This window comes from Rhincodon typus, chromosome 9 (assembly GCF_021869965.1).
Source record: "Rhincodon typus isolate 14 chromosome 9, sRhiTyp1.1, whole genome shotgun sequence".
NCBI lineage: Eukaryota > Metazoa > Chordata > Chondrichthyes > Orectolobiformes > Rhincodontidae > Rhincodon > Rhincodon typus.
The window spans coordinates 46,557,680-46,575,306 of record NC_063340.1 but is presented as its reverse complement, the minus strand read 5'-3'; the positions used below and the strand labels follow the sequence as shown (position 1 = coordinate 46,575,306).

Here is a 17,627-nt window from a genome sequence, read left to right as displayed (position 1 = left end):
TCATCGCATTAAGCCCACTCCACCATTCAATTAAATTATGCTGATCTCCTCATTCAACACCTTTTTCCTGTGTTATCCCTATATTCCTTAACTTTTTTTATACGTAGATATCTACCAATCTTAGTTACAGCTATAGTCATAGTCATAAGGTCACACAGCATGGAAACAGACCGTTCCGTCCATCCAGTCCCTGCCGACTATGTTGCCAAACTAAACCAATCCCACCTGCCTGTGTTTGGGAGGGTGGGAGTGTGCAAGATAATATAATCCAACTTGATTAATGTGAAATGGCTTGGTGAGTCAAATTTAGGCATCAATAACTTAAATGTATAAATATGAGTTTTGACTGATTACATGGGACTAGATTTTCATGGAGTAGAAAGACTCCTTGGAGGGGTGAAAATGCCAACCAGATTTGGCTAAGAGCTCAAACATTCAGAGTTTTGAAGAGGGTGAGCCTCTGGGAAAATACTGTTTGATGGACAGCTCAGGCTCTCTTCTTTGCCATCCATTGCACAATGTTTATTTACATTAAAATGATTTCAAATGCACACTGTTTCTGCTATTAATATTTTAAAGGGTCTGGTTGACTGATTATTATTGGTCTGTGTGACAAGGAGTTTTGCTTTAAGGATATGGAAAGTTATGATTTTTAAAGCTCCTTTTTAACACATCCTATTGTCACTATAGTTTTCACTGATACTGTACAGTGGATAAATTGACATGGACTTTCCATAGCTTGACATGGACAGCATTAGGTGTCATAGATGGTGGTTGCAGGGAAAAGTATGGCATGGGTCACATGAGGGCTCTGGGAAGCAAGGGTGTGACTGGTGAAGGCTAGAATGTTTTATATTTTCAATATAACTTGGACTGAGTCCCGCAGCATCAATGTGTGTCTTTTGAACAGTCACCTCCACACCTACAGCCACTTTGGGTTTCTCTGAACCCTTTCTGAATTTTGCTAGCCTGACTGCAGCAACACCCCACCCCACCCCATACCTCTACCCTTCTCCTGAAGCTGGTGGATGAAGTGAATATTTTCCTAAAGCAAGCTATCCACCCTAAAGATGAAAATCCAGCCTATTTCTGGACAAGGAGTTGAATTGAAGGGGTTAAATCTTTTGTCTCACGTCCTTGTTGAATATGTTTGTCAGTTTTTTTCTCAGTGTTCTGACAAACTATGGGGTAAGGAGGGAATGTTCTGAAGAATGGTGATGACAGCAGCAGACAAAGCTGAAATTTGATACTGTTCGTGTTTCTCTCATTCTCTTCAGAAATTGTCCCTCCCTCTTGGTGCTATCATCAAACATCTCCTCAAAACACCCTTGGTCACACTGCTCTTCCAAACTATTACCCCATCCCCAACCTCCTTTTCCTCTCCCAAGATCTTGAATATGTTATTTTCTATGAAATTTATGCCCATTTTTCCAGAGTTCCATGTTTGAATCCCTAAGATAAGGTTTCTGTCCCTGTCATGGTACTGAAATGACTGTCATCCAAGTTACAAATGACATCCTCCGTCACTGTGAGAAAGTCTTTAGTATGACTGACCATAATATTCTCTTCCACCACTGTCCAGCTGTGTGGAATTACCCAAGTATGGTTTTATTCTTGACTATCTAATCACTACCAGCATATCAGCCACAATCGACATCACTTCCTGCTCTTTTGATGACCCTCAAGGCTTTGTCCTTGCTTCCTTATTTTTCATTTACATTCTGTCCTCAGTGTCATCATCCAAATAGAAGGCTGAATCTTCCCATATCTTGGCTAAGTATCATTTTCGTCCACTTTCATGGAAGATTTCTCTCTACAAGGCCTAGCCTGTTTTCTTGCATACCAAACTTGCATCATTAACCAGATCCCACACCGTTCTGGCAGCCCGCTTGCCTGGTGCTAGCCTGATTCTTCAACTTGGCAAAGGTGAAGTGCTCACCAATGCCAGGGTATCCCAAGATATGCTGGCAATCCTGGCACTGATGCCACAATTCAGAGGCCATTGTATACCAGGTAAAGCGGTGGCAGTTCAAAGCTGCCCTGCATGGTCGGAGACATCTGCCTCAGACATACAGACAAGGGGGAAGTGATTTGGAAGCAAACATGGAGGTCTGGTGGATGGGGCAGCACAGAGGAGGAACGTTGTCTTCACTCAGGACTGCGAGAGGAGGACAAGTTACCAGATTCTTCCAGCTTAGTCCCAAGTCACTATTTGGGTCGCTGTGTCTCCACAGTGTGAAGAAACACCCAGCAATGCAGAAAGGAGGATAATGACCTTCTCCACTCTGCCATGATAACTCTGCTTTATATAGCATCACTTGTAACTGCATGTAATTCCCACCAAGACTCATGCCCCACAATTCTCTTTTTTTCATGTAATATCTTCCTTTACTCACTCTCATCTATCCCAAACTTTCATATTACTAACCCTGCACACCTTTTGTGCTACCTAATCCCCCAGTCAGAACCCCTCACCATGTTTTCCTCACCTTCACCAGATGAGCCAGCCACTTTTGCCTCAATCCCTCCTCTTCTTCTGATGGAGGAGAAAACAGCCAGGTCATGTAGCAGGCCGTTGGATATTAATCTCTTCACTTTCGATGAGGAGAGGATTTTAGTCCTTGCAGATGGCAATCAACTCTCCAATTAATCCCATTGTGAATTTATCGTTAGCATGCCACAACTTACAGCCCCTTGGTGTCGGCATTTCTTTTCTCTTTTGCCTCCTATAGATAAGAGTGGATATCCACGCTCGTCACAGTCAATCAGGTCACCTTACAAGCCATTCCCTGCTCTACCTCTGAGGAAGAGAGCATGAAGCCTCAGAGTAAGGACATACAAGGCTACCTCCTACACTCCTCACCAGCTCAGATGCTGACACCATGGTGGATTCCTTGGATAGATCAGCGTCAGGAGCACTGGCAAACATTTCTCTACAGAGTCTCCACAGCCGGCCTTGGAAGAAATGCCTCAGGTCGCTGGCACTCAAACAACTACTGGAGATCAGGCACCTCCTCAACCCTAAGTAGCAGAGGACACCATGGTGTTGTCAATTAGGCTTCATAGAAATGGACAAACAGAGAAGGAGCAGCAGGCAGGTTTGTCAGGGATACTGGAAATGTAACACGTAGGTTACAGGACATTAGTAACAGGATTGGTGTGTCAGGCATGCAATCGTCTAGCTGCCTCCAGGAACACGATAGCAGCTGCCAGGGAGAGCCAGGTCCAGCGATCTCAGAGTCTGCTGGACAAGTACACAGACCTGTATTCCATCACACTAACCACTCGTGTTCAATACCAATGGCAAGATGACTGTGGAACAAAGAATGCTAAGCACATTCCAGGTGATACTTTCTCTCAAGGAGAGTGATAGCATTTGGCACTCAGATGGAGCAAGAACCATACACAGGCTCTGCAGAAGTCTCCAATGAGGTCACTCTAGAGCTGGCTTAGTATTCCACCTTCACCCTATCTTCCATCCTCAGTTTTGTGGGAATTCAAGACGAGGAGGGAGCACCTGGTTATTTGGAGGACACACTCAGCATGGCTGGGCCATCCAGGCAAAAACATCTCTGGGGATGTCTGACTTCCAAGGCCAATGGGCTCCAGTTTAGGACAGGTTTCTTCCGCTCCAGCTGCAGAACCTAGAAATGCATTGGAATATAATAGGAGGGCACAGAGATGGCACCTTTGAGATGCCCTTGAAAATAAGATCCACATTTTGTAAATAAATGTTCACTTTCCATCATCAGTCCCTGTCTAGCCACAACTACAACAATGAGGATTTAGAGCCCGCACATCCTTAAAGCTACTCAATGTTCCATGGTCCAAGGTATGAAGTGAGCAGCTCTTGCACGATGTACTGGCAATGGGTAAATCACAAGTGATTGCTGCTTTGGCAACTCGACTGCATCTATCCAGGTAGACAAACATACCTATTGCGTAACTGGAATTAGTGGAATTCATTTGGTATTTTGCCAGTTATCATCAGGATATTCTTGGGGCAAGAAATTGGACTGCACACAGAGGGCTCATGCTTAAGGTTCACAAAGCATGAATGAGTCACTGGTGTGTTTCTGGTGCAGCCGATGCATGTCTGTATTATGCTGTTTGTATTTGAGGGGCCTCGCATTGCTCAAAATTAAAGGCCCCTCCCTCACAGAGCAAAGCACTTCTCCTCATCCACACTTGGTGTTGTCGCAGCCATTTTCATTGCTGCTGTGCACGTTAGTTGCAGCACGATGGTAGGCAACAGCAGCCACTCCGTGAACAGTGAGTCTCAGGCTCCATCTCTCCATTTTGATGAACACCAAACATAAACATGCCCTTCCTGATAGCCCTCCCCATCAACCCCACAGGCTTTGCACTTCCCCAAGTTCCAATCCAGACTTCCACACAAATCTTCATCTGCCCAATTTACTTCCAAAACCCAGGGATATCAAGTAAACAAACAAGGTTGGGTCATGCCCTGTACCTCCTGATGAAGGCCAGGCTGCTTCTTAGTGTCGATGACCCTACTTCCCAGACGACCCCTTTCCTCCCATGCTGTATTGTCTCACCCACCTTCTCCACTGTATTGAGTTACCCCCTCCCGTTCATTATTGTAATCTCCTGCATTGCAGCCTTCTGAAACTATTGCCCACAACTAAGTCCTCCAGCCTTCCTTCCACAGCAGTGGGCCCAACAACTCCCAATTGATATTTCGTGGATGAACGTCCAGAACTGACCACGACCAATTGCTTCAGCAATTTAACCAGACAGACTCAAATGATGAGTGACCGGATCCCTGACTAATCTCTGTACACTGATTTCTTTCCCACCGTCTTCACATGACTCCCTAGAATAGTTGTAATGGACCTACAGAGCTGACCATAGCTCAGTCAGATGCAGAGGGACTGTCTGCTCTGATTAACAGTGCTCAAGCCCATGGACTAATATCAGAGGTTGCCCTACACTTGCTGTTTACTGGGAATGCCTGCCTAAAAGATAACTGCCTGGATTTGACTGAGGGCTACTCCCCATATGCTTTGAGATACCGGCATTTAGTTGATGCAGTGCATTTGACACATACATGGCTGGACCTGGTGCAGATGTGAGATTGACATAAGACTGTGGCATTCGCTTTGCGTGCATACGAAATTACAAACAAGGCAGATGTATGGTGCTTCTTTAAGGTGCGGCTGAGAGGGCAAAGCGCTAAAAGGAATTGCAAGGCAATACGAGCATCCGGGTAGGCATGAAGCGATTGAATGCTAAGACAGCGAGCAAGCAGCCCTGAGATGCAGCCTGGTACAGTCCATGAGCTAGTTCCCTAACCATGGGCACAAAGTGCGCTTGCAGCAACATTCCGGTGAGAGGTGTCTGCGCACTCCAATGTACATCATTTAAATGGAGATGTATACTGTGAATAGATTGTGGCACGATGATGTAGAGAGGCTGGTACATGTTGGACGCCAATATATGTGGAGGTGGGTTGTGAGTGATGTTGGTGTTGGGTACCCAAGGTGGAAGTCTGCAGGAGCAAGCAAAGAGATGGAGTCACCAGGTGCCCATTTTGACCTTCATATCAGGAATTCTCCTAAATTCTTATGGTGGATCAAAGAATGAGAGCCTGCAAATCCATGAAGTGAGATTAGATTACAATGAAGGTGATAATGAAAAATAACACCCAATTATTGTCTTTCAGTCATTGGCTAGCAGGAATTTAATCTCAGTGCCTGGGACTAGGTTAGAAAACAAGACTTGTCAGTCTTGATGTCAAGAACTGTCTGTATCAGCATCTCACACTATTCTCCCAGTTTTCTCAATATAACCCATGTTGTTGAGGGCCTAAAAAGATTCAAGTCATGATATTAGTGTTTGCATGCTGACAGCACCCAGCTTCATACTTACCTTAATATCATCTCTTTTGACTCCTCACCTGTCATGAGATTATCAAAGTGCCTTTTCAATATTCAGACTGAGATGGACAGAAATTTCCTTGACTTAAACACTGGGAATGGTGAGAATATTATCTTCAGTCCCTTCAGCAAATTTTGTTCCATTGTTCTCCTTGGAAACTGTTGAAGATTTAGCCAAACTGGTTGCAACCACAGTATTATACTTGACAGGAAGATGAGTTTCTGATGGTATCTCCATTCCATCAGTAAGACCACTGATTTTCATTTCTGTTACAGCACTTGACCCTGCACCACCTTAGCTCATCTGCTGACAAAACTCTCATCTATGCCTGGGTTACCACTGGACTTGCCTGTTCAAACGCACTCCTGTCAACATTACCAAATCCTTCTCTACATAAAACTGAGCCCAGTCAAAGCTCTGCTGTCCATGCCCTTAATCACACCAAGTTTCATTCAGCAATTAGCCCTGTACTTGCTGATTTACACTAGCTCAGATTGAAACAATGCCTTAATTTTTAAATGTCTGATCTGTCTCTATGGACCATGATCTTGCCCTCTGTCATCTTGCCCCCCGTATCTCTGTTACCTCTTCTAATATTAAAAGCTCCATCAATTTGTCTCCACTAGCCTAATTCTGGCCTCTTCAGCAGCCCTAATTTTAATTGTTCCAGCATTGTTGATCATGTCTTCAGCTGGCTAGAAAATAAGCTCTTGAATCCATCCCTAAGCCTGTCTCTCTACATATCTTCTCTCTTCTAGATATTTCTCAAGACTTAACTTACTTGACTAAGTATATGCCATCTGCCCTAATTTCACTTAATTTGGCTCATTGTCAAATGTTGTTGTATTACACTCCTGTGACGTGCCTTGGAATGTTTTATTTTCTCATGTCAAATTATTATTATACCAAATGTCACCATGTTAAAAACTGTATAAATACAAATTGTTAACTGTGGTGATATGTTATATCTGGAAGGAGAATCATGTTAATATTAGATAGTACAAAAACAAATATTCAAAGTAATTTTGGTACAATTAGCCATTTTAACGCAAATGTATGTTTGGTTCAATGTTGTTTCATAAGGCATGAACAGATTACTTTATAATAATGCATTTGTCACCAATATTTTGACACTTCACTTCTGATCTTTTAACCAGCTTGGCCATTTCGATCCATTGGAAGATAATGCAGGTACTAAATAAACAAATGTGATGTGACCTTTATATTTCACGATGATGGTGGTACAATTGACAAGTGTTTAAAAGAGTCATTTACATTATGTCTTAAATAGATTAGGTAGAATGATTATTTCTCATGAATTCTTGGACCTTCACTTCCTTCACCATTAGATACTGGCAGAGGTTTAAGGGAGCTGGTGAAATCCTGAGAAAAATATCTCTCTATTACCTGAATGTTAGTGGACTCGATACTGAGAACAAATGTCGCTTTAGTTTTCCTTTAGGTCTCTGTTGCATTTTCACAAGATTTTGCTATCATGGTAATGAATAAACCACCTCATTGGAATTTTTACCAGATCTAATTTGTTTCACTTAATCTTTCATTTAATTTATTATACGGCAGACAAAAAGCTATCTAGGCAGAATGAGCCTTAGGTGTAGATCCGGTTACAAGGAGCCAAAAAAATCAGAGTTGGCATAAAATATGCTCTACCAGAAAAAGATTATCTTCGTTTTCAAATGATGGGAAAGCATTTTGCACATATTTGTCTGTAAATAATGTTTTCTTACTCTCTGGACTGACATTTAAACTGCTGGTTATATGTTTGGATAAACCATCGCATGTTAATTTTTTTTTAAATCTACGGGGCAAAAAGAAAGCAAATTATTGCATGCAAATATTTTTCTTCTGAGTATTTAAACAAATGCACAATTGGTCATAGTTTACAAATCTTTCATAACATGAAGTATTACCACAGTCATTTATGACTCACATCACACACACAATACATAGTCTATGATTTCTGTTTTAATGTTTTGCATTTTTAAAATGTCCTGCTCAACTTTCTGATACAATTAGTTTCGTAATGTCCAAATTCATTACATCTTAACAAGTAAGCAGTTGTTGCATAAAATTAACTAAAACCACGTGAAAAAGTGTTTCTATATTCCAATGTTACTCATTATCAGCACATATGAAAGGAACTTAAGAAAATAAATTATGTGAAGCACCCACCTTCAACATAGTTGTCTTCTGTGTGCACAGACAGGAAAGGAGAGAAAGGAAAAAGACTCATTAAGCGGCATGCAGACTGGAATTTGCCTCTGCATGATCTGATCATGCAAGGCATTAAAACACAACATGCAAGTGTTCCATCACCAACATTCAAGGCGAACAAGTGCCAAGGAAGCAGTGCTCTTTAAATTTTGGCATGATGTGAAGAGTTTGAATTTATGAAGGGAAAGTAATTTCTGACTCCATGTGATTTGTTAAATTATGATTCTTCATTAACACAGATTTGTCATGGGTTTAAGTCTGTAAATATTGTTTTTAAACAAAAAATGACGGAAATGGGATTAGCTGGTATGATAGGCATAAGGTTATCATTCTAGTATTTCCCATTTGAATTAATCCTTAATCAATCTTTGAAAACTTGTGAAGTTAGCTGAAGAGATTATAAAATTATGCATACTAAGCTTTTAAAAATCATTCTCCTATGCATGGAATTTACAAGTAGTGCATTTGCAGAATGTCATGTCAAAGAAGTCAAAGAAAGACATCATGTAAAACTAGATTTTACTCAGTCATCACTTGTGTAACACAGTAATTTAGCATTTACCGTCTCCTTCATAATCTAAGTTTTCATACAACTACCACACCCCTATTACAGCATACATTATTAGAAAAAATAGTAGAATTAATTTCTTGCTTGATAGCACATTAATCAACAATACAGTTTCAATAACAAAATCTTATTGAAATTTGTATTTTGCACTAATACAAAACTGTCAGTAATACTCTCATCATGATTGTTATTACATTTATCAAGCACATGCAATGTTTTGACTAACAAATTTAAATTGAACTATTTTTACTCTCATATACTAAATTTTAACATTGATTAAATTTCAAATCTATTATTATTTTATTCTAAAAAGAAAACCTGTTTGTAAGATGTTAACAAAATGCACTTTAGTTTACATTATTTTGGACATAATGATGAAACATTTTAAGTTATGGGCTAATTGTAAGACACTGATGAATAATGGCAAGCACAGATCCAGCAACCCATTCTTTCACACTGCATTTTTCACAAAGTAAATTAAATTTGGTGCAAAAGCAAAAGGGGAGTTTTTAAATTATAAATAACAAACAGATATCATGAAGGTGGAAAAAATATCCTACTGAAGTCTAGTATCACAGTTAACATACACCTGCTTACTTTCTCAGCCCTTACATGTTGTATTTGAAATTGATTGAGAGAACATTTGAATCTTCACATCTTAACAACTTAAACTCTCTTATTAATCTGGTGGTTTTTTTTCCTGACACGCTCAATCATTCATTATATTTTAGGTTGCTCATCTTCCTTTCTTTTGTTCATGTTGAAGTGCCTTAGGAGCTATTGGATACCAAATGATAGAATTTTCTGGTTTTGTGCTAAAGTCTATTTATGGTGCACATAATCTGTATCTGGTGTATACCTGTCAAATTTAATTACTGATAGGAGAAATATTTGCTAACTTCTCAAGATTCAAGCCAAGCCACAATCAACTGCATCAGTGTAATTCATCTAATGATTGTACTTAATGACTTTGCAATTAATAAAACTTAATAGATTATTTTAAAAACAATTGTGAAAAACATTATTTGGCAATTTTAGATGTTTGTGTTGCTGTTGATGCATTATAAAATTAAATTGAACTTATATTCAGATCATATATTAATTTTAAGATTCAAGGAAACCCTTTCTGTTGAATGCATTTTAACTACTTCAACAAAAAATACCTTCTATTCAATTTTTTATCTGGATTATGAAAATTATAGCATTATTTAACAGGCATTATATAGAACCTAACTGTAGTGGAAATGAGGTTTCACTCTTTCTCAACTAAGTTGACTGATAGTTGTTTTTCTTCAGACTATCTTCACTTGCCTTTGTTTAATAGAGAAACAAGTATTGTATAATAGGTATAAAATAATGATTCCTTCTTCTTCTGTTTCTGCAAGAAGATTTGCGCCAACATGTTAATGGAAATAACATTCATTTCTGCCATTAAAGACACTTTAGATCTTGTCGAGGAATTGAAGGGGCAAAATTGAACATTTCCTGACGTTGAAGATCACAGCGGGGAGGTACACTGTGTGTGTAGCAGGTGACAATCTGAGAAAGGAGGATGGTGAATTAGGGCACAACAGGGAAAGGGTATGGTCTAAAGTTCTCTGACACCATCTTGGATTTCTTGGTGGAGGTCAAATATTCACAAGGACTGCTGTCAGCCTCACCCTAGTATCTAACTTCTTGTACATCCTGCCTGCTCTTCAATCGAGACTGTCACATCACCAGACAATACCATGTTCACTGACATATATTCCTCCCTCTTTCAAGACAAATTGGTGCATAACCAGAGGCAATCGTTGGAGTGGGAACTTGTTTGCTAACTATCACAGTTAAAATTCAAACAGGGCAAACTAACTCTGATTGGTTAATTGATTGGATGTTTCCACAGCCCTTTACTCAGTGGAAAAGATGGAATGAGTGGTCATTTTATCTTTGTGTCCAAGAACAGAGTCCTATGTGTGAATTAATGAAGCTTCTAAGCATGTACAAATCAATCACACTGCAAGTAAAACTGATGGTCTTAAATTGTTTTCCAGTGTAATTCTTTGTTCAGTTAGGGATATTCAGTAAATGCTATCCAAGAATAGAGTCACATGTACTAAATTCTGAGTTTTGCAAGCATTGGCTGGTTGTGCTCGGATGATATCTTACTGCTGCGGATGGTCAAAGGGATATATTGTTTCATACAGTCTGCCAGTGGTTGTGGCATATGGCCTATATGCTTGGTTTCACACCGGCACCGCAGCTCATATACCACATTAACGATTTGTGTAGTAGGCAGAACGTTTGACCTGGTTGCAGCATCCTGTCAGTGGAGTTTGCCACTTGCAAATTTACTGCAATACTGTAACCTCATCAGTTTGTTCAGATTTTTAAGACACCTTCCCCTTTCAGGGTAAACTGACGTAGGTTGAACAACTTTCAGAGCAAAAATGTGTTGGTGTTAAACCCTTCCTAAGTTTGCCTGATAATGTAGTGAATGAACAGGGTCACAATTAATATACAGGATACACTTGCATGTGTTTGAAGTCACACTGATTTGCACACAGGATAGTTATCTATAAGCAAAAAGAACATGCTCAAAGATAGCAAGAACTGCAGATGCTGGAGACCGAGATAACGAGGCGTGGAACTGGAGGAACACAGCAGGCCAGGCAGCATCAGAGAAGCAGGAAAGTTGACATTTCGGGTCGGGTCTGAAGAAGGGTCCCAACGCGAAATTTCAACTTTCCTGCTCTTCTGATGCTACCTGGCCTGCTGTGTTCCTCCAGCTCCACACTGTGTTGGAACATGTTCAAATGTTTTTTTTTTCCCACTAGAGAAAGAGCTGTGGATACAGTCATTGCCTCCTGCACTTCCATGATAATGCCCCAGCCAATCAGAGTTGAATTTAATTAGCTAAATCAGTAGACTGTGACAATTAATAGTTCTTGCTGCTTCTCCACACCAACTATTTGCCAAACAATCACTATCCTCTTCTCAAATTGTTAAAAATTGTTGTTTCCTTTCTAAGCTGTGTTTTAGTAATGGTTATGTTCTGTACTAGTCAAGCAGTAGTAACCACAGGCAGTAGGAACTAACTGGAAGAGAGATACTCTAACCTCACTCCCCACTCAGATAAGAGAGATTCTTCCCTGGGTACACCAGCTGCCCTGCAACCACCCAGCAGTCAAACCATTAATAAACTGGAGATGGAATTTCTATCCCTCAGGGTTTGGAAGTTTTCCTCAAAACTGCTGGTTAATCAGGGGTTAATAGTTTTCCAACACTTCGCGTACACAATCTTGTGCCGTTTTAGTATGTTTGAGGGTCTCACTGTACGTTAAGCTGCCAAGCCCATCCTGGTGACAGTCTGCAGGAAGAAGGTTGTGAGGAAGTGTAATGGAGATAACTGTGGGACAGACTATACCCAGAAATAGATGCAGAGAAGTAAAGAAAGGAGAGGGAAGAGTCAGACTTGAGCCAGACGAAGGTGAGAGAAGGATGAAAATTAGAGGCAAAATTGACTATAAATTACAATTCTGGATAATGGAAGGACACAGCAACAATGACATGTTGATGTATCAGAGAAAGGGCTGTGGGTGGGGGCCAAGGAGGACTAGAACAAGAACGTTCTCCTTGCCCCACAAAGAGATAAGCATAGCCATGGCAACATCTTTGACTTGGGCAAAATGGAATGTATGAATGGAGATAGCAAGAACTGCAGATGCTGGAGTCAGAGTCAACACAGTGTGGAGCTGGAGGAACACAGCAGGCCAGGCAGCATAAGAGGAGCAGGAAACTTGACGTTTCAGGTCGGGACCCTTCTTCAGGACTGGATGGTCTGAATGTTGTTTAGAGTCCATGGGGTATGATCCGGCTGCATAGGCGGGTACTGACAAAGGACATGTGGCTATAGTACAGAGTTAACGTTTCGGGTTCGGTGACCCAAGGAAGAGTCTGAGGAAGGGACCCGAAATGTTAACTCTGTTTTTCCCTTCACAGATGCTGCCAGACCTGCTGGGCTTTTCCAGCAACTTTGTTTTTGTCCCTGATTTACAGCATCTGCAGTTCTTTCGGTTTTTATTCTGAAGATGAGGTTAACTGAATCGGGGGGTTTGGGGGTTAGAGGTAGCAGCTATACCATATAATCCTAGCATACCATGCTGTACACAGTTGGAGCAGGCAAAAGAGGGATGTGACGGAAACTGAAGAGCTGAGAAAGCAGCGGCAGTCTTCTGAGGAGGAAGATGAGGACACTGACTTTGTTCCTGCTCACCTACTGCATGAAGCAACAGATTCAGGTACTACAAGTCAGCAAGGTCTTAAATGACACACAGTCCAGGAGATGACTGCTGGGTGCAATAATTGTTTGACTCGAAAACTGTCAGTGCTTGAAAGGCAAGCAGTCCGTTTCTGTTCTGAGATGTAAACACCACTTCTACTTTTTTTGTTTCCTTTTAATTTTTGCTGCTGTTGAATAAATGTGCCTGGTTAGAAGCATTTGAAGGCTGTCCTGTATATGATGGTCCCACATTGGGCAATAATAAGATGCTGAGCTACAAGTGGACATTGGGAAAAGAGTGTTAACTTCGAGATGGATGTAAAACGGGATGTGGCTAAGGACGGATAAGCTCTGTGACTTTATGCTGAAACAGTGATAGGTGTTGGAACGTGCTGTTCTATCTGAAGGAAATATTAATTGTGCCACCTATGTGCCCTGAGGAGCATTTGTTTATGGATCCAGTTGTGGATGTCCCACTACATATACAGTGAAGGACAACTCCAGACTGCCAGCACTTGATTGGGTGCACTGCCGGACTTCAAAGATGGTGGCAGTGTCAGTGATCCTGGGATATCCTGGCAGTAGCGGGTACCCCTGTTTGCAGCAAGTGGGAGAATCGGGTTAACATCAGATGTGCGAAGTGCCATGGGGGTGTGATACCTCAATAATGAGCAATGACAGTGCAAGAAAACCTGCAGGGACTCATGGAGAGAAACTCTCCGTGAAACTTAACAAAAGTGACACAGCCAATTCCTGGTAAATTTCAGCTCATGGACGAAAAGAAAATAATGATTTTAAAAAGAAGAAATAGTAATAAGAAACTTGCTGTACTAAATAACCATGAGACTCTATGTGTGCAATTTCATTCATGAATAAATTGGACAGCAACTTCTGGCATCTGCACAGATTTATATCAATACAGAAATCATGAAGCTGGCTGAATAAGCAGTCCTACTCCTTCAGAAGCTGAAATCTTATAGTATCTAGCGATAGACTCCGTTTTGAAATACATGAAACATGAACTTGCAGAACTTAAATGAACACTGAACACACTGTAGTACATCAATACTCGCTCGTTCAAGTAAGTAAGCAAAGCTGTGTAATGACTTTTAATGCATGTCAAAGTGCCTCTCTGGCACTATAAATTAACATTTAGAAGCATGGCATCTCATTCTCTCTGACTTTAGCATTGTTGGAGATTTCATCCAAATTAAGTACTTTTCAAACTTTTTCTATCTTTTTTAATCCTAGTTTTCTTGCCTTCTCTTTTCGGTACATGATTTAGCATTGAATTTGAATATTCTAACTTGCATTTTCTGGTTCAGACTCTGCATGATTCAGTAGGAATTCCTTGATATGGCTGCTTGCCCCATTCACAGTGGTCCCAGATTCGTGAAGATGGTGCTATCCTGTTTTGATTTTGGAATTGCAGCAAGTTTCAGTGCAAATAATTGGAAGTCTGTGGGTAGGTTTCAATGTAATGAATATCTGATGGAATTATCTGCTGTTCACTGCAAAATCAAGGTCAATACTTTGAAATACAGTCAATGATGAAATGAGACATGGCATGTTTGGCATAAGCCAGTGACTTTGGAACCATGCTTCCCATAGCTTTCCAAGACTGGTTTCCTCACTTGATGGCTGAATCTGCTTATGATTATTTGATAGAAATTGATTGCTGCAAATAGTCAAACATTTCATTAATATTTCATTTCATTTGACTGTCAGGAATGTAGAAAATACAGCAGGCTTGGGTTTCTATTGTCAGTCACATCTTGCATTCATAAACATCTTCTTGACAGCAACTTGGCGAGGGGGTAGGGAACAACTGAAAGCATAAAGAGGCTAAAAAGCCAGTTTTTTTTTAATGAAAGCTTATTACCCATAAGATAAAAAGAGGAATCACCACTTGCATGAAATATAAATCTCAATTTAATAACTGCCAGAAAAAAAACATCTGGACTGTCCCTCATGCTGTGTTTTCTATTAGTGAATCACACAAACCCTGCTGTTAAAAATGAGCAGAAGTAAAATTTTATTTTTCTATGTTTCCAAAATAGTTGCGTGTGGGATAGTACAAAAGGGATTCGACATAGAACAACACAAACAGAAGATGGGTAAGCCATGCACCGACAAAGAAAGTTAAGTCCTAAAACAGAAAAATTAATATTCTGGAAATTTGTGCAAAAAAAAATCTGATTCAATAAGAGAACATTGCTTTTCTTTCCTTTTCAGAGGCTGACAAAAACCAACAATACCAGTGGGAGCTTATGTTTGTTTGGATCCAGAAGGAGATTTTATTGAATTCCAAATTCATACACAGGAGGCAGTGTAACCTTGAAAACTGAGGACATGGAATGACCAAAGATGTTTTCTGATTGCAGTCAGAAAACTTTGTTCACTAAGGAGCTTTCAGAACTTGTGGCATTCAAATCTACAAACAAATTAGGAGCAGCAGTGGACCACTTGGCCCTTCTTTGTCTGTTCTGCCATTCAGTAAGATCATGGCTGTTATGAACATAGTCTTAACTTCACACATTCCTAACTACTCCCGACAACCTTTGACTCCCTTGTTAGTCAAGAATTTATCTACGTTTGAAAGCTATTCAATGACTCCACCTCCTCTGATTTTTGGGAAAGAGAGTTCTAAATGATGTTTGAAGACTTCAAAGTAAGGGATTATCCATTTAAAACATAGATAAGAAGAATTATTTTCTCAGAAGGATGTGAATCTTTGAAACTCTCTCCCTCAAAAGGCAGTGAAAGAACAGTCCTTGAATATTGTTAAGGCAGAAGTAGATGGATTATTGATAAGCAAAGGGGTAATGTGTTCTGCAGGGTAGGCAGAAATGTGTAGAAATCAGATCAGCTGTGGTCTTCTGAATGGCAGAATAGCCTTGAGGGACTGACTGAGCTGCTGGTGTTCATAGTTCATATGTTCGTATGACTCATGACCCTCAAATGAGAAATTGTCCTCATCTCCACCTCAAGTAAAAGAAATCTTGTTTATAAACTGTCTCTCCTAGTTCACATCCCTTCTACAAGGGGTAACTTCCTTCCACTATCCATGCTGTCAAGTTCTCTCAGGCTTTTTAAAGAGCCTCTCAGAACCAAATCCTGGAGAGAATCAACCTGCGATGGAATGCATTGTGAGCAGTTAGAGTAGAAATTGCTGTAGTGAGGGAGATGCCAGGGGAGTGGTGAGAGCTTTGACACCAAGGCCTGGGTAGCAGGGAGTGACACGGTCAAGCAGTCAGTTGCCCGTTCTCAGAAGTCATGAGGAGTGGGTCTTGCATTTGGCCAAGGATTGTACTGAGCCGCCTTTTCACCAGAGCTAGGAGCCAGTCTTCTTTACGCCAGAAAAGGGAGCCAGCTACCTTGTTGCCAGAGTCAGGTGGTAGATTCCTAGGTTGCTAGGGCTGGCAACTTCTCTTTTGTCGAGGCAGCCATCTGCAGGGTCTGGGGCTCAGGGTTTGGAGGGAAGGATAAGTCTGTAATTAGGGGTAGGGGGAGAGAGAGAGGGAGGCTATAATAAGGCATGACTGGAGGAGCAAATGAGACTACAATTAAAATGGGTGGGAAAGAGCAGGAGGTGGGGGCACTTTGAGAGAGACGGGGAGCCTGAAAGGGCAAGGGAGAGAAGAAGAGTGAGTACAAAGTTTGGGTGGCAGAGACAGAGAGACTACAAGTCTGAGGTGGTTGGAAGAGGCAGGCTGCAATGAAGGGGAGGGTATGGTAAGGCTGCATTGTGGTGACGATGGTGGGGGGGTGGGAGGTGGAGGACTGATGGTTGCAGTCTGCAAAGTAAAGGGAACAGCTTTAAACCTGTCAACAAAGAAAGACTTAGTTACCTGGAAAGACTTAATTAACTGGAAGCCAACGTGAAATCACTAAAGTAATGAATTACTTCAAAATATATGTGAATTTCTACCTGAAGGCTGCGTAAGTTCAGGAGCTACTTTTTGGAAAGAAATGCAGTGGATGCGATCATAATGAACAGTGTCAATTATTAAACTCAAATTTAAAATTCATATCCGAGATGCAGTAAAAAACTACATGGTCAAAATATTCCAGCTTTGTGAATATGTGATGGAAATGCATTATCTGTGATCTCACCAATCTGGAAGGTGGTTTTTGGTGAAGGCTTTTTGTGTGTCAAAATGTGTATCAGTTAGTTTAAACAAAAACTTGAGTTGTCAAATTGTGCTTGCAGTATTGTCCCAATTTAAATACTATGGTATCAAGAAAATCAATGGTTTCCTTGAGTGTTGTGGCTTTAAACTTAATGGAGGGCTGATAATGATTCATGATCTAAATGAATTCTCCTAATTCATGCTTCTGTATGGGTCCAAATACCCCAATGTTAATAAATGCAGAAGACAATGCTGCTAAGTGACTGTATTGTGTACTACATTAACTGGTGAGAATGAAAATGAATCTCCTGAAAAACCAAGAAATAGCCCTTAAAAATCTCAAGAGGAATCCCCAGGGGAAAGAAAATTGTCACAACCTGGTTGTAAATCTACCTACTTTGTCACAAATTGAGGTTGCTAAGTAGGCAAATTAAAGTCCATTTAAGAGCCTCAACCTTCTGCCACTTGTATTAATCTAGTGTTCTCGGGTTCAGGATGTGGGGAGGACTACAAGCTAACCAATGCAGGG

General features: G+C 40.7%; 1 protein-coding gene across 3 annotated transcripts in view; it reads right to left on the bottom strand.

The window, feature by feature from the left end:
• The window catches only part of nrxn1a (neurexin 1a), a 1,567,205-nt gene that overhangs the window by 1,480,427 nt on the left and 69,151 nt on the right, over nucleotides 1-17,627 (bottom strand). The window contains exon 2 of one of the 3 annotated variants that reach the window (XM_048601291.1): nucleotides 8,095-8,112. The exons of the other annotated variants lie outside the window; for them this stretch is intronic. Within the exon in view, the coding sequence (XP_048457248.1) occupies nucleotides 8,095-8,112 (18 nt within the window). The remainder of the gene's footprint in view (nucleotides 1-8,094; nucleotides 8,113-17,627) is intronic. 3 annotated transcript variants of the gene reach the window in all.